Source organism: Urocitellus parryii, chromosome 14 (genome assembly GCF_045843805.1).
Source record: "Urocitellus parryii isolate mUroPar1 chromosome 14, mUroPar1.hap1, whole genome shotgun sequence".
NCBI classification, from domain to species: domain Eukaryota; kingdom Metazoa; phylum Chordata; class Mammalia; order Rodentia; family Sciuridae; genus Urocitellus; species Urocitellus parryii.
In genome coordinates, this window is record NC_135544.1 from 59,208,752 (window position 1) to 59,230,613 (window position 21,862).

General features: G+C 44.6%; 1 protein-coding gene and 1 long non-coding RNA gene across 6 annotated transcripts in view; one reads left to right on the forward strand and one right to left on the reverse strand.

Moving 5' to 3' along the window:
• Nucleotides 1–6,809: 6,809 nt before the first annotated feature.
• Nucleotides 6,810–21,862, forward strand: part of Adra1a (adrenoceptor alpha 1A) — an 88,082-nt gene continuing 73,029 nt past the window's right edge. For 4 of the 5 annotated variants that reach the window (XM_077792422.1, XM_077792423.1, XM_077792420.1 and 1 more), the window contains exons 1-2: nt 6,810–7,238; nt 8,531–10,080. In XM_077792422.1, the coding sequence (XP_077648548.1) occupies nt 9,198–10,080 (883 nt within the window). In that variant the 5' untranslated portion in view covers nt 6,810–7,238; nt 8,531–9,197. The remainder of the gene's footprint in view (nt 7,239–8,530; nt 10,081–21,862) is intronic. The other variant, XM_077792421.1, reaches the window with a different exon arrangement.
• On the reverse strand, nt 13,506–15,461 carry LOC144250054 (uncharacterized). The gene is made up of 3 exons (XR_013342393.1): nt 15,329–15,461; nt 13,862–13,934; nt 13,506–13,584 (listed from the first exon to the last, which is right to left on the reverse strand). It is a non-coding gene; the product is annotated as an uncharacterized LOC144250054 (long non-coding RNA).

Below are 21,862 nucleotides of genomic sequence, written 5' to 3' on the forward strand. Positions count from 1 at the left end.
TATATTTGATAAAGGGGCTAAAAGCATGCAATGGAGGAAGGATAGCATCTTCAACAAATGGTGTTGGGAAAACTGGAAATCCATATGCAACAAAACGAAACTGAATCCCCTCCTCTCACCATGCACAAAAGTGAGCTCAAAATGGATCAAGGACCTTGATATCAAATCAGAGACTCTGCTTATGATAGAAGAAAAAGTTGGCTATGATCTACATATTGTGGGATCAGGCTCCAAATTCCTTAACAGGACACCCATAGCACAAGAGTTAATAACAAGAATCAACAAATGGGACTTACTTAAACTAAAAAGTTTTTTCACAGCAAGAGAAACAATAAGAGAAGTAAATCGGGAGCCTACATCATGGGAACAAATTTTTACTCCCCACACTTCAGACAGAGCCTTAATATCCAGAGTATACAAAGAACTCAAAAAATTAGACAATAAGATAACAAATAACCCAATCAACAAATGGGCCAAGGACCTGAACAGACACTTCTCAGAGGAGGATATACAATCAATCAACAAGTACATGAAAAAATGCTCACCATCTCTAGCAGTCAGAGAAATGCAAATCAAAACTACCCTAAGATACCATCTCACTCCAGTAAGATTGGCAGCCATTATGAAGTCAAACAATAACAAGTGCTGGAGAGGATGTGGGGAAAAGGGTACTCTTGTACATTGCTGGTGGGATTGCAAATTGGTTCAGCCAATTTGGAAAGCAGTTTGGAGATTCCTGGGAAAGCTGGGAATGGAACCACCATTTGACCCAGTTATTGCCCTTCTTGGTCTATTCCCTGAAGACCTTAAGAGAGAGTACTACAGGGATACTGCCACAACGATGTTCACAGCAGCACAATTCACAATAGCTAGACTGTGGAACCAACCCAGATGCCCTTCAATGGATGAATGGATTAAAAATGTGGCAGTTATACACCATGGAGTATTACGCAGCACTAAAAAATGACAAAATCATGGAATTTGCAGGGAAATGGATGGTACTAGAGCAGATTATGCTTAGTGAAGCCAGCCAATCCCTAAAAAACAAATACCAAATGTCTTCTTTGATATAATGAGAACTACTAAGAATAGAGCAGGGAGGAAGAGCAGGAAGAAAAAATTGATATTAAACAGAGACACGAGATGGGAGAGAAAGAAAGAGAAAAGGGGAATTGCATGGAAATGGAAAGAGACCCTCATTGTTATAAAAAACTACATAAAAGAGGTTGTGAGGGGAATTGGAAGAAAAAACAAGGAGAGAAATGAATTACAGTAGATGGGATAGAAAGAGAAGATGGGGCCGGGGGAGGGGGATAGTAGAGGATAGGAAAGGTAGCAGAATACAACAGTTACTAGTATGGCATTATGTAAAAAGGTGAATGTGTAACCGATGTGATTCTGCAATTTGTATTTGGGGTAAAAATGGGAGTTCATAACTCACTTGAAACTAATGTCTGAAATATGATATGTCAAGAGCTTTGTAAGGTTTTGAACAACCAATAATAATAATAAAAAAGAAAAGCCTGACGGTACAATATTAACATATAAGAGTATTTGTCATAGCATAAGTCAAAAAGTTATAGGTCAGAAATTTTTTTTAAAACTCAACTATCTAGATACCTGAATTTATCGTACTGTCTTAGCCCATTCAAGCTACTTTTGTGAATGTCCTAGACCAAGTTATTTATAAACAGCAGAAATTTATTGCTTACTATTCTGGGAACTGGGATGTTCAAAATCAAAGTGCCAGCCAGTTTGGTGTCTGGAGGGGACCTGTTCCTCATAGATGGCACTTGTAGGTTTACTCTCATGGCAGAGAGACAAGAAGCTCCTCATAGCTCTTTTATAAGGACACAAACCCATCCACTCTCCAAAGTCCCATCACCTTGGGAGTTTAGCTTGAGAACTGGGGAGCGGGGAGCAAACATTGAAACAATAGCATGTTCATAGAACGGAACTGCTGTGCAGCCATTATGAATCATGCTTTGGTACAAATTTAAAAATATGAGAATGAGTTCATGAAATTCAGAAGTGGAAAAGTAAGATGTGTAGTTATGGATGCAGTATGATGACTATATTGCATATAAAGTATACGATATGTTTTATACCCACACACATAATAAATGTATACATTTCACACTTTGCCAAACATGAAATGTGACAAATATTTAACTGTGGCTATTTGTTCAGTGGTAGGATTGCAGATAATTTTTATTTTTATGTATTTCTGATTTTTAAAAATGTACCATAAAGGGCATGCATTTTATAACCAAATACAGGTCATAAACATTTTAATGTGCCTTATAACATTGTAACAGTCCATCAGGAAGTAAAGAAATGAGAATGCATTTCTACCCTAGGTACACATATTGATTTAGGTCTTTTATTTCCCTTTCAGATATCGTTTTACAAATTGAGAGAATTCGGTTGATACAGCTCAATTCACACTTGCTATGCAAGAGAAAAGTGACCTCATCGGCTAAGGCTGAGCTGACTCCCTATTCCCACCATGATATTTCTATACTGCCCTGATGCCATGATGCTAACTCATAAGATTAGAAGCAAGCTCTATTCTTGGAGCAACAAGAATTTGGTCAAATAATGCCAAAGATGAGATTATTGTCTCATCAAAGCCTTCCATCAGCCTTGTCTTTCTTGCCCTGTGCAGTTTTCTCAGTTCAATAAAGGATTAGAACACAATGCTTGTTTGGAGAATTGTGATTTGATACTGCATCAATATCTTTCTGAGTGGTGTTTTTCATTTTCCTCCCACTGTAACTTTTTAAGCCTTAGGAGAATTAGTTGAAAAGCCAGGTCTTTTGGTGGATGCTAACATTAAGCCCTCTACTTTGTCACTTGGAATCATAAATCCCAGAAAACAGCTCCTTATTCCATTTCACGTTGTTTTCTTAGAGAATGATTGACAGGTCCCTTTTGTTTTTTTAAAGCTCCACACACCTCCTGCACTTGCTGACTTTCTGGCAGCCATTTACAGAGCTCTGCTCCTCAAAGGCATCAGGTGTGTGTTGACTGCCCGGCCTTCTTCTCCAATTACACTGGCTCATCCGGTGTCTCTGAACACACACACACACACACACACACACACACACACACACACACACTGCTGCTACTATCAGGTGACACTCCCCACTGAACTGAAATCTGCTTATCCTGCAAGCATTGAATCAAGCAAGATCATCCCATGAACCTTCCCCGAATTTCTCCTAATTTGGATTTCTCAGCATCCATCACAACTGAAGTCTACAGAGTAGCGCACTTAGACCCAGGCAAGATGGGCCCCTGGATTTTAGGCTTTAGAGCTCAGATCTGACTCCTTTTGGCCATGGCCTTCCCTTTGGGACAAAAAGGTCCATAGATTTAAATGATATGCCTGCCTGGAGCCTGTACCCTCCCTTCTAGACCATGCTGTGGGCCCCAGAATCCCCTGCCCCAATGGCCACAAAGTCTCTCTCAGGGATTTCGTGCCTTTTACTTGGGTCCATCCCTCTGAACAGACAATATCACAAGTGCATGATCCTCCAAGGCCCAAGCCCAAGGGTCAGGTATCCAGATGTGTGGATCGGGGTATTCAGGGACATTCACATGGTCCCTCAAGATGTCGGACTAGGGGGCAATGGGAAGGAGGAGCAGTCAGTGCCCAGGGCCAGCTCTTCCAGCTCTGCCATATTGAGTCTTCCTGATTTTACCATTAGGCCCCAGCACAACACTCAGGCTATTTAGCACATTCTCCAGCTGAATTTACCAGTGTTCATGGGCACGCTGAGTTAGAAATAGATTTCATTTTAAATTAACACAGAAACATAGCAGAAAGAGAAAGGGTTAATAAGATTAAAAATAAAGGAGGTAATAAGCAGTATGAGCTGCATTCTTGAGAGATGATTTCATGTAACCCCCTAACAACTATGTGAAGTTTCGTTGTCTCCCTTTCAAAATTCGGAAACTAAGCCTGAAAAGAGCTGGCTGGGTTTTGCCGTGGTCTCACAGGAGGGGACAGCATCTTCTTGACACCACAGCCCAATCTCTCTTCACTGAAACTTCCCAGGTTCTAGCTCAGACATCTCCTAGGAGGTCCATGTCAAACACACTTCAGGGAGTAACCAGCAGACAAGAGTTTCCCATGTGTGTGTGTTGTGGTTAGCAACCGGAAAGTTGGTTCTAAAAAGTTCATTTTGCAAAAGCTGATGCTCACAGGCTGGAGAGCAGATTTAGAAGATCTGTGGTGGCATACAGGCGGCTCTTCCTGTCTTGGGGTCAGCTAGTTAGTTATTGAAGGTGGTATATTCTAACTTTGGAGAATTGGAAGATTGAGAGTTTCAAAAACCTTTGCAGATGTTGACCTTGCAGAGCTGAGAAAGTGTCAGGGTTTTTTTTTTTTTTTTTTCTTGCAAATAATGCAACTTTCCTTATCTACCATGGAACAGATCTTAATAGAGGACGGACGTTTGTGGCATGAGGTTAGTGAATATTAAACTAAACAATGTATGTCCCTTGGGTGTGTGGGATTTCTGAAGAAGAGACTTTATGCACATATTTAAGAGTAGCAGGAAATTATAGAGCAGCCTCCTCCACCTGAGGGCACTGAATCCCAGAGGGAGCTGGTGACTTAGCCAAAAGAATGAGTAAGGGCTAGAAGGGTAGGTCTCTTTCCACTCCTCCAGGGTGCTCCTTCTATAGCCTAACATCCGGCTGATGGCTGACTAAGCCATGTGTGTATATAATAAAATAAATAATAATGCTAAATATTAAACAATAATATTTAAAATAACGCTAAAGTCTAATCAAATGTGGTAGGTGTGGATACTATACCTATAGATGAGGGTGTGAGGAGACTATGTACAAAAGAAAAGAACATTTAACTATTAGGTCTTCGATGACAAATGCTCCCCACCCTGAGCCTTCCAGGGGCATTCCTCTGAGTCATTCAAGATTGATTGCTATAAGAGCTTTCAAACCCTTATCTCACTAGGAAAAGGTCTTAATGTTGATAAATTTAAGTACATACCACTGCTTTGTTGTTAGGTTTATGGGAACCTTGTAAATACTTTAAGAATGCTTTGCTTTGTGTGAATCCACAAAAATGAAAGAATATTACCTAGGAGGGAGGAATTGAAGTAGGAAAAAATCATTTCTTTTTAATATTCTGAAATACACGTGGCTTTATTCGACCATAAGGTAAACGGAGCATGGAATTTATCAGGAAAAAAAAAGTCGAAGATTGGTTGTGCAGCTTTTCATATTTCAGATATTAATGAATCAAAGAGAAGTAAAATTTCTATCTATCTAAAGATATTAGATGACTGATATTTACGAACATTTCTATATTCTCGCTTTATTTTACATTCCTGGAAATGTGTTTTTTCTATACTTTTTATTGGTACATTATAGTTGTACATACTGGTGGGATTGTTATGTATTCGTTCTCAACCCTTCTCCCTTCCCTGGTCCCTTTACTCTACTGATCTCCCTTTGATTTTCATGAAATGCCCCCCCCCCGCCCCGCTTCCTTTTCCTTTTTCCTCTCTAGCTTCCACATATGAGAGAAAACATACAGCCCTTGACTTTCTGAGTTTGAGCTTATTTTGCTGAACATAATGTTCTCAAGTTCTATCCATTTTCCTGCAAATGACCTCATTTCATTCTTCCTTATATACCATGTTTTCTATCTATTCATCCGCTGACAAACACCTAGGTTGGTCCCATAGTTTGTCTATTATGAATTTTGCTGCTGTAAACACGGGCATGCATTTATCACTGCAGTATGATGATTTTAACTCTTTAGGATAAATACAGGGGAGTGGTCTAGCTGGGTCATATGGTGGTTCCCTGCCTAGTCTTTTGAAAACTCTTCACACTGATTTCCATAGCTCTCTTAATTAATTTACAATCTCATCAACAGCGTAGAAGTATTCCTTTTTCTCTACATCCTCTCCAGCATTTACTATTATTTGTATTTTTTATTTTTATTTGTTCTTTCTAGCAATATATGATAATAGAATCCATTTTGATATATTTATACAAGCATAGAATATATCTTATTCCAATTAGGAACACAGCCTTGTTGGGATGATGCTGAGACATGACTGCCATTCTGACTGGAGAGGAAATCTCAGTGTATATGGCTTTTACTTGGCATTTCCCTAATTGCTAAAGATGTTGAGCATTTTTTCATATATTTGTTGGCCATTTGTATTTCTTTTGTGTCTGTTTAGTTTATTTGCCCAGTTATTGATTGGGCTATTTGGGGGGGGTTAAGTTTTTTTAGTTCTTTATATATTCAGGATATTATTCCTCTGTCAGAAAAGTAGCTAGCAAAGATTTTCTCCCATCCTGTAAGTTCTGTCTTCACATTCTTATTGTTTCATTGACTGGGTAGAAGCTTTTTAATTTTTATGCCATCCCATTTACTAACTCTTGACATTATCCTGGAAATATCATTTTATCACAATAAAATCTATGGAATTTTATCTGATTTTACTTATTTTTTAAAAAATCTGCAAAAAACATAATTTACCTGTGTATTTGGTACAACAACATGCTTGTTGATTTTAACAGCCCTAGGCCACATGTTAAATTAAGCTGTTCAAAGTAACTTTTCTAGCGATTTCTGTGAACACATCATATACACAGTAATATCTAGCAAAAGTATTTCAAATAACTTCCCCTACACACACACACACACACTCACAAATGCCTCCTCCCCCTCCCCCTCCCCCTCCCCCTCCCCCTCCCCCTCCTCCTCCTCCTCCTCCTCCTCCTCCTCCAACCCAATCCACTCTAGTCAGGAAAGAAACTACCGCTGACCTCACTTGTGCCCGCTGCGGCAGAGCAATACGGTAACTGCAGGAGATTACGGTACTAGCTGGGCTACAGCCTGTGTTACGTCAGCGAGAGCTGCAAAGTTCCTGGCCGGTTCTTCTCTGGTGTCGAGGGGCTGAATATTGAAAGGGTGATTGTGGAGTTGTTGGTGACTGTCGGGTTTTTTTTTTTATTATTATATTATTTTCACTTTATTTTTAAATATCCAGGTATAGCGGTAACCAAGGAATTTGAAGGCGTCGGTGGTAGAGGGGTGAGTCAGCGGGTGGAAGAGGACTAGGATTTGGTTCCTCGGAGAGAGGTCCCCTCTTCCCACGCCAAAGAGGCGGCCGGCGGCTCGGGGAACTGAAGCCCGCCGCTCCTCCCCAGCGCGGGAGCGGGTGCTGGGCACCGCACTTCAGGTGAGTGCGCGGCGGCAGCCAGGGCAGGCATGCGGCAGGGCCGGTGGGCGAGGCAGACGCCCCGGCCTGCAGGTGAGTCGGGATCCCCACTACCCCCAAAGCCTCGCCCGATCCACAGCAGCAGCGCTCCCCACCCGGTTTCCCCCCTGTATTCTGGGAAGTTATCTTCTAGTTAACAAGTGTCCCTGGCCCTCTGGGTACTGCCCCGAAGTAGGAGAGGACGGGTTTCCGCAGTGGCAAGCGTTTGCTATCACCTGCGACGGCCTGAACTCGTGGTTTTCAGGGTAGCCTTCGCCGGGGATTCCTGTCTCAGAACTCAACCCCTGAAGGCAACCTGGGCACGTCCCCCCCCCCCCCCCCCGCACTCGCGTCCCAAGTCCCTACGGTCGGCTCGCAGTTATGGAAACCCGGTTTTCTCACGTAGATTATGGTCCCCATCCCAGAAAATCCGAGCGTCCTCTGCCCGCTGGCACGCGGGCTTGATTTTTACGCCTACAAAAATCCGCATTGACTGCCACTTGCAAAGCCCCCTCTGCAGAGTACTGCGCTCCCCACCGGGTCCCCAGCAGTCCGGGTGTGGCTCCCGACTGGAGCCTCTGGGGCGGGCAATCCTGCGGCTTGGAAACCCAGCCAGGACAGACCTGACCTGGGTCCCGGTCAGCCCTCGGGATCCGCTCGGTTTTGCCGCGGACCTGGCTCCCAGGCCGGCGTGGTTGGTGAACCCGCTAGCATCCCGCATCCCGGAGTGCGAATTCCTGGGGCGTGAGCGTGAACGTGCGCGTGGCTCCGGCCTTGCGCTTTCCGGGTAGCAGAGGTTCTCTCTCCCAGGCCGCCCCCTCCAGGTGACTGCGTTGCAACCTGTTCAAAAGACTAAGGGGTAGATCCTCTGGATTCCACCGGCTTTGGCTGAGCGCTACGCACTCCAGCCGCAGTCGCGCCTACCCGGCTTGGGGATTTTTTTTTTCCCCCGCTGTAGTGGCGCTCCGGGTCCAGTCTCCGGGCACTACAGCTTGGATTGCTGTTGATGGGGCGGGGGTTGTTCGGGGGTTGGGGCGGGTGGTTGTTTTGTTTCCTCCCACTTTGGATCTTGAACTTGGTCGGAGGCAGCCAAGCAAAGCTAGAGAGGGCAGGTTCCCGGCTGGGATCTGGGGGAGGAGGAGGGGCGTGCGGTCCACTCCAGTGTCGTCTCTGTTTGGGCCGGGCAAGGCGGCTTCTGGCGGTGCTGCCAACTGGTGTCCGCACTGCCTCGCTCCGCAGCGCGCCTGAATCACGGTCCACATTTGATCTTTCAGGCGGGCGCAGGAAAAGAAGCACCGACGCAGCCACGGTCTCAGCCAACGTTTCACACCCTTTTCTCCCGGCCTGCGTGCCTAGAAGCTGGAGCTAGCAGGAGCCTACGGTGGGCCAGTAAACCTAAGGATAACTAAGGGCGGTGAGCAACGACCAGATGCAAAGGGTCCCTGTCTTTGAGCATCGACGGCTGATCTATACTTGCCTGTGGTTTGGGGGAAGAGTGGAGCTGGAATTTTCAATTCCAAATTATGTGCAGAATGCCCAGTTTTCTCCCCACTAGGACGGATCAGACGGTACAGAAAAGAGGACTCTGGTAATTCTGGTTTTGCATTTTGCAAGGTTTCTCCTCTAGCTTTACGTCAAACGTCGGGTAGGGAGGGAGTTGGGGTCCTGGCCAGCGCCGTGAGTGGAGAGGTTCTCTGACAGCCTCGCGCGCCCCTGGCCATGTTGCCTTTACTTCCCTATGATTTAGCGTGGCCCTCCCAGGGTTCCCAGGGCTGGTCGGGGTTGTTCCCCACCCGCGCATTCTCCCTCACCCCCAGCCAAACTCAACTGGCAGGGCTCCGCCGAGGCGAGACCTTTTGACTCCAGCTCCTTCCCTCCCGCCTCCGTCCCCCGCCCGAGGGTGGCCCTAGAGAGCCGGTTCTCGCCGGCCGGGCTGAGACCATGGTGTTTCTCTCCGGAAATGCTTCCGACAGCTCCAACTGCACCCACCCGCCGGCACCAGTGAACATTTCCAAGGCCATTCTGCTCGGGGTGATCTTAGGGGGACTCATCATTTTCGGGGTGCTGGGGAACATCCTAGTGATCCTCTCCGTGGCCTGTCACCGGCATCTGCACTCGGTCACTCACTATTACATCGTCAACCTGGCTGTGGCCGATCTGCTGCTCACCTCCACGGTCCTGCCCTTCTCCGCCATCTTCGAGATCTTGGGCTACTGGGCCTTTGGCAGGGTCTTCTGCAATATCTGGGCGGCAGTGGACGTCCTGTGCTGCACTGCGTCCATCATGGGCCTCTGCATCATCTCCATTGACCGCTACATCGGCGTGAGCTACCCGCTGCGCTACCCGACCATCGTCACCCAGAGGAGGGGCGTCAGGGCTCTGCTCTGCGTCTGGGCGCTTTCCCTGGTCATCTCCATCGGGCCCCTGTTTGGCTGGAGGCAGCCGGCCCCCGACGATGAGACCATCTGCCAGATCAACGAGGAGCCCGGCTACGTGCTCTTCTCGGCGCTGGGTTCCTTCTACGTGCCGCTGGCCATCATCCTGGTCATGTACTGCCGGGTCTACGTGGTGGCCAAGAGGGAGAGCAGGGGCCTCAAGTCCGGCCTCAAGACCGACAAGTCCGACTCGGAGCAAGTGACGCTTCGCATACACCGGAAAAATGTCGCGGCAGGAGGCGGCGGAATGAGCAGCGCCAAGAACAAGACGCACTTTTCGGTGAGGCTCCTCAAGTTTTCCCGGGAGAAGAAAGCGGCCAAAACGCTGGGCATCGTGGTCGGCTGCTTCGTGCTCTGCTGGCTGCCCTTCTTCCTGGTGATGCCCATCGGTAAGTGTTCAGGACGCCTGGGCGTGGGGTTCAGTGGCCTTCACCCTCTTCCTCTTCTGTGACCCAAGATCACAGTCCCTAGTGGAAGAGGGGTCTGCGTCTCTCTCTGTCAGCCAGGGCATTGGGGAAGGCTTTCTGGTAGAAGCTGAACGTTCATTCTCTTTCTACTCCAATCTCCTTTACACTGGGTCCCAGGGCACTTTTCAACTACTGTAAAGTGGCTTCCAACCGGTGCAGATTAATTGGTCTCCATAATAAGAATGTCAATTTCCTTAATGCCTTTAAGTATGTGTTTAATTTAAATCTGTCCGCCCTCTTTGGTGTCTCGGAGTCTCCGAGGAGTACTTAGGCTGACTGTCAAGACAGGGAGTGCAAATTCTCTTGGCCTGAAAATAAGCACCATGCTTATTTTAGACAAATGTGCCATTGTATTATTGCATTAGATTGTTCCTAGGGGTTATAATGGTCTGCTTATTATGTTGTATATGTGTGTTAATTTTATTTTCTGGATCAAGTATGAAAGGAAATATGGGAAACTTCTAACAACAAAAATGGGTTTATGTCTAAACCAACTTAAACCTTAAAGAGTGTTTTTCAATCATTGAAAATCATAACGTTTTCAATAAGTAAATACTTCTACCTTTATTTTGATATTTTATTTTGATAGCAAATATTAAACCAGACACCACTTATATCCAGAATCATCTGGGAAGTTGGAGATGACATTGTTTGAAAATAACAGCATAATATTTCAAGCCCATTTTTTTTTGCAGATGATAAATTAGCTATTGTCAAAACTAATTAGCTCATTATAAGTATCAGCAAGCTGGTCCACTTGGAATAGTCATCTATCTCTGAAAGGCCTTCAGTGACATCCCAAAATGGTTGTTTGCTATTTTTAGTTGGTGAGTCAAATATAGACCCACACTTTGCTTATCTACTGACTCTAACAAACAAACAGTCATGGTAAAAAAAATTAATCAAAATTTGTTTCAAGTGCTTTAGAGCCAAGTTTAAATGGCATGGACCTAAAGTATTTAATTTGCACCCTGTGTAAGAGCAGCAGCTATTATTTTTTGAATGCCAACCACATTCCAGATAATTTACCAGACTTTGTATTTCACCAGTCCTTTCAACATCTATTAACCTGAAATCACAAGTTGGGGCAGGGATTCTTCTGGCTCTAATCCCGAAGTCACCAGCCACATGTAGCTACTTAAATGTGAGTCAATGATAAATAGTATCAAGATTAAGCACTTCCATCCCACTAGGCATTTTTCAAGTACACAATAGCTAGCTGTGGCCAGTGGCTACTGTTTTAGATAGGAGAGATATAAATTATTTCTATTATCACAGAAATTTTATCAGACAGGGCTTCCGGAGAGGCCCTTCCTGGTCCACCACCTGGCAATCCATGGTGCCCACCTTGTCATCATTACTTGCTCTGCTCCTGGAAGTGCACCTGGGCTTTGTATTTATGGGAATGACACCCCTTACCTGAGCCACTGCCAGTTTTCCTACCTTCCCACATCCCACCTCTTCCTGCCTTCTGGATTTCTGCACATTTATTCATGCGTTTGCTCAGTTGACAAGTATTTATTGAAAACTTATTTTGGATAATTAAGGATGAACAGGACAGAAAAAGCCTTGCCCATGATACTCTTGCATTCTTTGGGAGGAGATAGAAACAAACAAATAAATATACGTTTAAAAGTCAAGGATTAACAAACACTATCCAAAAGTTAAGAGAGTAAGACAACAGTGAGTGGCAAGGATGACGGTCAGGAAAGTTCTACTGAAGAGGTGATATTTGAGCAGAGCCCTGGCTGATATGAAGAGCAAGCCTTGCAAAGTCTGGGAGAGAGAGCTCCCAGGAAAAGGAACAGCAAATACAGGAATGGGAAGGAGCTGGACCTGTTCAAGGAAGAGCACGAGGGCCAGGAAGGCTGGACTACGGACAGCAAAGGGCCAGATGAGTTCAAAAAGAGGTTGGGGAATAGGTGGAATCAAAGGCAAGTGGGTCTCCTGGCCCAAAGTAAAATTTGCGTATTATTCTAATTCTGTGGAAAGCCACTGGGGGAGGGGGTTAGCAAGTGAGTGGCTCGTCTCATTTTATATTTTTAAAGGATTGTTATTTTGGATGGAGAATGAGATTCGGAGTGGGGCAAAAGGGGGATTTAGGGAGACCAAAAGTGGAGGGGAGAGAGGGCCCGAGGCCTTAGATTCAGCTGGGGCAGGTGGAGGTGGCCAGGAGTGATCATGTCCAGCACTTACTTCACAGGTCAGGCTAACAAATGTGGACAGAGAGTATGACATAAAGAAATGAGTGATTCAGGATTGTGGCCTGAATAAATAGGTAAATGGTAGCACATTTTACCGAGGCTGGGAAAGCCTGAGAATGGAAGGGCCTAGTGGAAGTGGGCATTCAGAGCATTAGTTTTATATACACTGCTGGGAAATATCCGTTAACATCTGAGTGGAGATATAGATGTATTCATTTGGAGGCTATAGGAGAAGGCGAGATTAAAATCTGGGACACGCGGAGGTATACAAAGAAGCAGGAGAGCTCTGCCAAGAGAGAGGAACTGAGAAAAAGAGAAAGGTAAGAAGTGAGCCTGGGGGTCAGGAGAAAAACCCAGTTAAAAATCTGACTGGGCTGCTCAGGGGGACAAAGGATCCCTAAGTCTCACCAATCTGGGGTCTGCAAATTCCTCTACCACCCAACAAGGGAGGGGGAGACCACTTGGCAGTCTAATAAGTAATGGGCACAGAACTAAAATTAAAGGATGGATAGAGCACACTTCATCCCCCCGAAGGCCCTGCAGGACAGTTGAGGAGACTCTCTGTGAACCATTGCAGAGGTCTGGACAATGGGCCCTCACAGTGGTGTGATTACCAGGAGGTAAGGAATAGAGCTGTTATCTGCATCCAGAGGTCACTATAGAAGGTTCCAGAAGTAGAGCCGTTGACTGAGCATGTTCTTCAAGACCATACTACTTCTGTTGGCCATTTGCAAGATGTTATCTGTTTTTATTAACAACCTTAAAGCACATTATTCATGCAAAATGTGATCAGAAAAATAAATATGCCATTATGTTATCATACCCTAGGGACGAGAGCTCTTAAGTAGATTAATGTTCTCTTGGGAAAAAGAGGTTATCAGTCTGCATGAAGCTGCCAGAGAGCAAAGGGATCTGAAACCAACCCAGGGCAGGGACGAGCGTGGTGTGCAGGCTCCAAGGTGATGCGCCCTCGTGTGATGGGAACTGACCAGGAAAATCAAGTGAGAGGTTCGCTTCCTGGACTCAACAGTGTGGGGTGGGTGGAGTCTGACTGGCCCATTCCAAGTCCCAATCTTGCCAATCTTGCTTCCTTTTTCATCCCAAATGTTTGGTTGAGATTCAGACCCCTTCATCAGAGGAATGCGGCATTTGAGGTTGCTATCCGTCATTGATTCCTTGGGGAGAATGCTTGGAAAAAGCAGCTTGGTCCACAGTGGGATGACTAGAGGGAACAGGAGGGGGTTAGCCTTCATCCAGGGACAAGCAGGAACTCAGAGACCTCCTCCCAGCCCAGCTCCTGCACTGCAGCTGCATGGTCTTTGCCTGTTTTATCCCCTTAGCTAGAGCCCACCAGTTCCAGAGACCACGTCCCAAATGGAAAAGTAGGGCCCTGAGATTTAAACCTAGGCTTTCTTTTCCATAAAACAGGGTATCCTAGGCAGACCAGCTTCCTCCCTTAGCACCCAGCACAGAGCAAATATAACAAGTGTCAATCTTACCAGGATTCATAAGAATCACAGACCACTACTGACTGATGACCACATGCAGATATTTCCAGGAGAGGTGACTGTCCTTGGAGGTATGAGAAAGAAAGGACAGAAGAAAGGAAGGACTGAGGAGCCCCTTTTGTTGAAGACATGGTTAGGTCATGTTATCTGATGTCAATACAAAAGCCAGCATTATTCTTGGACCTAAGGAATTGCGCTAAACCAAAGGGAGCAGTGTCAGGTTGCTATGTGGCCTCTGTGGACAGAGAGTATTTGAGAATTCCGTTTTTGAAAAAGACAGGAGGCAGGGTAGTCAGTGGTAGGGAGGGAGAATGTCTTCTGGGATGGGAGGTATGAGGAAGACAGAACCCACGAGGTGTTTATCCTGCAGAAGAAACCACAGGCAGAGTGTGAATCAGCAAAATTTCATTGAGCATCTACTATGTGCCAAGCACTTAGAGAATCACTGAGGATAATAACAAGAAATCTCTTCCCGAATGGGGCTCAAAATTGGAACAGTTAAATATCTAGAAGTTTCAGATGGTGAGATATGAATCATGACAAGAGAGAAGAGCTGGTTCCTACAATGACACACAAATTTTCTATAATGTTGCTGATTCCTTGGTGATGCCCAAGGTCACCAGGAGTTAACTATGGCTTCACCCCAGGCGCACTGGGTTCTGCCCTCTAAATCTCACAGAAAAGCTTGGCCTCCGAGAGAAAATGACGTGAAGAGAATCTAATAGCCATTCAGATTTAATTTAAGATAAGAAAGCAATTTTTCCATTACTCTTACTATATCACAAAGCATCCCAAAATGTAGGGGCAAAAAAAGGATCTCGAGGCTTATAATTCCATGAGCCAGGCATAAGTCAGCACCCAGCTTGTCGGGCAGTCAGGGCTGGCTGGCACTCACGGTGGCCTCTCTCCCTCCAGTGGTCTCAACCAGCTTTCTTATAGGGTGACAGTCCTCTCCAAAGACTGCCAGACCTTTGAAGAGCTGATCCCCATCCAGCCCAGCGTCGTAGCTGCCTCATCCTGCAGTCAGAGCCAGTCACGGGATCAGCCTCAGTTCCGGGGGAAGAGAAGCCGACCCACCTCTTGATGGGGGAGCAGCAGGTAGATACCCACTCTGGGGACTGTCATGGTCCTGGTGTGGACCATCTTCAGGAGGGTGTCAGAAAACCTTCTGTTTTCATCCGCCAGTTATGTGGCGACATCCCCACGTCTGGGCTTAATGCAATGAATTGGCTAATAAAACACAGGGTTCCCGCCTTCCTGAAGCTTCTGATCTCTAGAGGGAAGAAGAGGGCCACATGACACAATCCCAGACTGTGTACAGTGCCATAAAGGGGCTCCACACGGCGCCTCAAACACCTCCACTGTGGCTAAGGGTGGTCCTGCACAGGGAGGGCTACAAAGTCTTTCTGCAGAATGAGCAGGTGTGTGGGGGTTCAGAGGGGGAAAGGGAGGACTCACTGTGCAAAGACTCTGGCAGAGGCGGCCTGAAGCCCCTGGAGATCTTCTGGAAGGTCACCGTGGCCGCAGCTGAGAGACCAGGAGATCACTGGTGTCAAAAAAGGCTGGAGAGAGAGGCCAGACTCAACAAGACCACAAGACTTGAGAGCCATGCTACAAGTTGTTTACAAGATGACCGGCGAGCAGAGAGGACACGATCAAGTTTCTATTTCAAACCATCAAAGGCTTAGTGAGAAGATCATGGCTAGACCAGCCAGGAGACCTCGGCACGGGCCAGGGTGAGGGGTGTCCTGCCAAGTGCGATCTGGTTAAAACGCCTGTTTCCCCGGTTGCTGCAGAGCCCTGGCACACCCCCTTCTTGGGGCTTCAGGGGTTAGATTTGCGAGAACACGTTTCTCGTGATCACAAGTATTGTAACCAGGCTGGGCTTTGAAATAATTTTGACTATCGCCACCAGAAAAACCTGCGGGTGAGGATTTACCCCCATACTACAAGGAACGCGCCGCAGAAGACGCTAACAAGGAGTTCTAACAAGGCTTGGGACGAGAGCCAACTTGCAAATCAGGCCACAGCCAGGGAAGTCCTCAGCTGAGCAGCGATCCCTCCTTAGTCACTCAGCAAGGAAGTCACCACCCTGTTCTGCTGCCTCTTGGTTTCATGGTGGGCAAGGGGACACTTTTCGAAGTCATTTCATCTGACAAGTAGTTCCCTCTATTTTAACCTTCCTATTTCCTTGGCCAATTTGACACTTGTATAGTGGCTTTTCATTTTCAGCCAGGTGTGGCTGTGAACATTTCTTTCTATATTTTTATTAGTCATTTTTATTTCTCCTTTTATGAAATTGCCTGCTTGTGCTTTGGGGCCACTTTTTTATATGGTGATTTTTTACTTTTGTACTTTTTTTTTTTTTTACTGTAAGTTCATTTTATCCATTGAAGATATTAATCACTTAGTTATCAAAAATGCTGAGTAGCCCATGTTCTGAGGCTCTATTCAGATATGCTAAGGAAACATAGCTTCTTTATTTTGCAAAATCCCACATGACTCTTATAAATTTCCACAGAAACACACACACACACACACACACACACACGCACACACACACTCACACACACACATACACACACACACACACACACACAGTGAAATCCAACAAGCTCTGTCAGATCTGATCATTTATGCATCATTTTACATTCTCAGTCTCCTTCAGTTTACTTGGGGTCCTGGTCCACTCTGGCTGCTGTAAGAGAATAGCACCCGCTGAATGGCCCATAAAAACCAGAAATGTACTTCAAATCTTTCTGGACCCTGGGAAGTCCAAGATCAAGGCCCTGTTGTCTAGTAAAGAACCACTTTTTAGTTCACAGATGGCACCTTCTAGCTCTGTCCACAGTCAAAGCAATTCTCTGAGGCCTTTTTTCTAATCCCTCTCCAAAGACTGCACCTCCTGATATCATCACATTGACAGTGAAATTATCATTGTATACATTTGGAAGGACACACACACTCTGACCAGAGCCTTTCAGAACTGCCCTCTAAGATATTAACCAGGCTCAAGGGCTTACATAAATTCAGGGTAGTCAGGAAGGGACAGGAGGTTAGGATTTGTATTAGTCAGATGTCTGTCACTACAACAAAATGCCTGAGTCAATTAATGTACAAAGAGAAAAAGGTTTATTTTGGCTCATGGTTCTGGAGGTTACAACCCAAGATCATGTGGCTGCATTGCTTTGAGCCTTTGGCAAGAATGGTACATTTTTGCTGCAGTGGGTAGCAGAGCCAAGCTCTTACTTCATGAGCCAGGAAACCAAGAGGGACACTGAGACCAGGGCCCCATAATCTCCTTCAAAGACACCCCCTCAGAGACCAAAGAACCAAAGAACCTCCCATAAGGCACCACCTCCTAAAGATCCATAGCACCTCTCACTTGGGGAGCCAAGCCTTGGACACATGAACCTTTGGGGGACATTCAACATTCAAAATGTCATCAGGACCCTTGGCCCTAATTGTGTCATATAAAGTCGTGTTTTTGTTTTGTTTGTTTTTGTTCTTTGTTTTAGTGTCTTGCACTAGAGAGGTTGGTTTTGTCCAATGACTGGTCACTAATGCTAGTCTCCAGCCCTTGTCCCCTGATGACTCTGAGGCTAGTGGCCTATGGGTGACCTCGCCCCCCAGCCATCACTGCAAGAACAGACCCTCGAGCTTGACTGTGACTCCATTGGTTCCTGGCGTGGGTGACCCTTGCTCTTTTGCTATTGGTCATGGAGTAACTGTGCCCCTGTCACCCCATAGACGTCTCTGGCAGCCTCCTGAGCCGATTCTCAGCCATCCTGGGCTCCAGACACGGAGGCTGGTTGGTTCCTTCCACACCCTGTGGGTGCTGGGCCCACCCTGCTGACTGTCACTGACCAGGTGCAGAAAACACTTGTGCTCCCACCTTCATTTCCAGACATCCTTGAACGCTCCCACCATCCTGTGGAGAGGAGAACTCAGAACGAAGGTCCCCTGCCTTTCCCCCACCTTTCCTCCTTTTCCCTCTGGTTCCCTTAGAGGGGAGGCATGTTGACTCCCTGGACCCTGCCCACCATTTTTTGGTTTTGTTTTTCTAAATGGGACATGGCTCTGAATCATGCCCCTCTTTCCTGGGTGGCACCCACCGTCCATGGACCAGTGATGGCAGTGGACTGCTGGCTGGGAGAGAAAGAGGTTATAAAGGAGAATGGAGATGAGGAATTAAGATGTTCTGACCCATGTACACATTTAGCTACGACTTTTTCCCATTGGCATCTTATTGTTTTCGTAGTTTTTACAAATATACAGCCATATACAATTTTATGTCTTGAACGTTTTAATCTGTTCCTTCATGGAAGCGCCTTGGGGGTACTCAGAGAGACCTTCCCTGGTGGAGGTCGGTACCCCATCTCCTCCTCGTTCTTCTCGACCATCACTTGTGTTCTACCTGGAAGTTTTTGTTTGTATCTGGGTGGTTGTTGTCTCACTGTATTAACTTTGAAATGGATAACCAGATAGTCTGAAAAGATTACTGAGTAGTTCATCATTTCCTGTCTTATTTGGGAAACTATATTTGTTAAAAAGAGCATGGAGTCTATTTTATGTTTCTCTTCCATTTAGCTCTTTCTCTAACACTGATGCCACATTATTTTAATAGCTGTGGTTTCATCATCCGTTTTCATACTTTGGGGCTTAAGACTCCTGGATGGATATTCATTTTGAAAATGGTCTTGCCTCTGTGTGTTCGTGCACATCTATCTATTCTCTCATGGAATCTCAGGACTCACTGGGTTGCTCTGGTTGCTTCCCAGACTACTATTGAACTGTCCTTGCACTTGGCCACCATCTCCTGAAACACTGACCATTACAATGTCCATGAGAACATTAGAGACGACATCCACTATTGATTTTAGATAAACACATTTCATCACGTCAAGGAAGTATCTTTCTGTAATTTACACACTATATGGATCCAAATTTCAAATGAATTTTAATCTATTTGCCATTGAGAATGCAATTTTATTTTAATATTTATTTTTTAGTATTTGGCGGACACAACATCTTTGTTTGTATGTGGTGCTGAGGATTGAACCCGGGCCGCACGCATGCCAGGCGAGCACGCTACCGCTTGAGCCACATCTCCAGCCCAAGAATGCAATTTTATAAAAAGTGAATTTTTCATCTTATCAAATGCTTCATCAGTATAATCTTTTTTCATTGACATGGATGTGATCAATTTTATTTCTTACGATTAACCTGTGTCTTCTTGGATTAAATTCTACCTGATTTGGTGGCATTATTCTTTTTTATGTGAATGTACAACCCTGAGTTTTTTGTTTTTTTTTTCTGGTTGGCACTTACATTTCTATGTGAAGTGAGTCTATTATTCTGTTTTGTTGGGCTGCTTTTGTCACGTTGTAGTACCAGGTTTATGTTAACTTTAGAAAGCAAATTGTTTTTAAAAAATGAAAAACAATTTTTCATTTTTTCTACAATCTGTAACAGTTTAAATAGTGTAAGAATTATGTGTTCCTGGCAGGTTTGAAAAACTTGCTCATAAAATACTTGGGCACGGCTCCTTTTATGGATGCAATTCTTTGAGACTGGTTTCTATTTCTTCCGTGGGATAGTGATCTATTTTGATTGTCAGATTAGATAATTTTTATTTTCTTATTTTCTTTCTCCTTGGGGTTCAACATCTTAGTTGGGATTTATACGTGAAGTTCTGCTTTCTTTTATTTTCTTGTTATCTCATTTCCCACATCACATACTTGTAATTTCTTTTTGTCTTCATTTGAGGCTTCCTGGAAGACTGTCAATTTTTCTAGTTTTTTCTTTAAAAAAAAATCAAGTTCTAGATTTACGAATTATTTTCATCTATTTGCCAACACACTAATTTGATCTCTAGAAAATTCTCTCTTTTATTTTCTGATTATGCCTTGTTTGTCAATATTAGCTTGAATGGAATGTTTAGTTTCTGTATTTTAATTCTTTCCTATGTGAGGTTAAACACGGCCAAAGCGGTATACTTTCCTCTAAGCAAATTTGACTTCTTTCCCCTGTGTTTTGCTAGGCAGTATTTCCATACAGCGGGCCTGTGTCTCTACTTTTAATATTTCCTTTGCTCTGTGTAGACAGGAACGGAGTCCTTGTGTGTTGTTGTTTGTTAATTTGAAAATAATTGGTATTTTATCTCCTACTTTCTTAAAATTAATTTCTAATTTACTTCATTATTGTCAGAGAGTATGAACCAAACAATTTCTAGCTATGGAAATAATGGGAGGTTTTCTTTAGGACTTATAAGATCAATAATTTATAGGTTTAATAGATTTATGTTTAATAGCCTTCTATTAATCATTTTAATAGCAGTGTTTTCCATATCTTCTCTATCCATTTTTCTTATTTTGATCCTCTATATATCATCTACTTCATTTGTAAAATATTGAGAGAGGTATGAAAACCTTCCCGTTGCTACTGGGTTTCTTCCAATTATTTCTGTATTTTTAGCAGATTGCTGTATGTATCTTGATGCTGTTGCTTGATAAAATCCAACCAATAATATCTTCCTTTAAAGATCATCATTTATCCTATTAACTACTTTCCATGACATGTACGTTTTTAAAGACACAAATGCTGTCATCTTTAATCTATTTGTCTGCATTTTCCAATGTACTTTCACCATTCTTTCACATTTCCGCCTGCACATCTTGTATCAAGTGGATTTTCATTTTCCATGTTCCTGATCTGGGTATCTGTGTCTTAATGAGGATTTAACCAACTTTCACTTACTGTGGCAGATCATTTGGTTTATTTTTGTGTTGTGCTTTCTGGCTTTGTTGTTGTTGTTTTGTTTGTTTTTTCATTTTCTTTGTTAAAGCAGGACATTTTTCCTGACTGTTTTGGAAAGCCTGGCCCCTGTTTTGGATTCTAGGAGGGGTCACCTTTGAATTTCAAAAAGCATGTTTTAGTCTTTGTTTCTCTTGCCATCCCCTCGCCCCCTGTGCACATGTGAGACTGGAGGAGTAGTAGCACACTTCGATTCTCTCTTCACCCTGAAACCCACAACTTTGGGCAAATAAAATTTTGCATTGTCAATCTAGATTATTTCTAGGAGGTTTTAGTGTTGCCTATTGTTCTTTTGTATCTTCTTCATTTGGTCTGGTAATATTAACCGTCCTCTTATCCTACTGTGACTTACTCACTCCTGTGCTCTGGAGGATGCTTCACCTGCCACGTGGCACAGGGGTCAGCAAAGCCAGGCCTGGTTTTATAGATGCAGTTTTCTTGGAACACACTAGTGCTTGTGTTCCCAGCTCCGTGGGTGCTGCTAAGGTGCTGCTGCAAGCGGAGTCATCACTAGCAACTGCGCAGCCACAAACCTGAAAATGTCTGTTATCATATTAAAGGCTATCTACCACCAAAACAAATTTTAAAAAATATGAATAAAGACATGAGCTAGGGGCTGGAGTTGTGGCTCAGCGGCAGAGCGCTCGCCTAGCACGTTGGAGGCCCTGGGTTTAATCCTCAGCACCACAGAACAGTAAATAAATAAAATAAAGGTATTGTGACCAATTACAACTAAAAATATTAAAAAAAAAAAAAAGGGGCATAAGAAACCCATTTTCTCAGCCCTTGCCGTCCTGAGCCTCAGCACGTGAAAGAACACCTATCTGGCCAAGAAGCCACTTGGGTACTTTGTACTTCTCAGCACCCCACGTCGTGCTCAGCTCACTTGTGGCATCTAGGGTCGGATCACCGAGTTGAGACCAACCTGGTTATTGTTTTTGCCAAGAATTTGCTTTACTTATTCATTTTTCAAACAAGATCCTGATAGATTTTTTTCCCCTTATTCAAAAACAAACAAAAATCACGGGTCTGGGGTCACGGTGCATTGCTATTGCCCGCCACCATGGGCAGCCTTTCGCCCTGAAGCCAATGGTGGCCTCCGTGACAGTCACGTGCTCCGCTCTGCTCCTCCCTTTGGACTGCGGTCTCAGAGCTCCTCCATCTCGCTCCACCCCT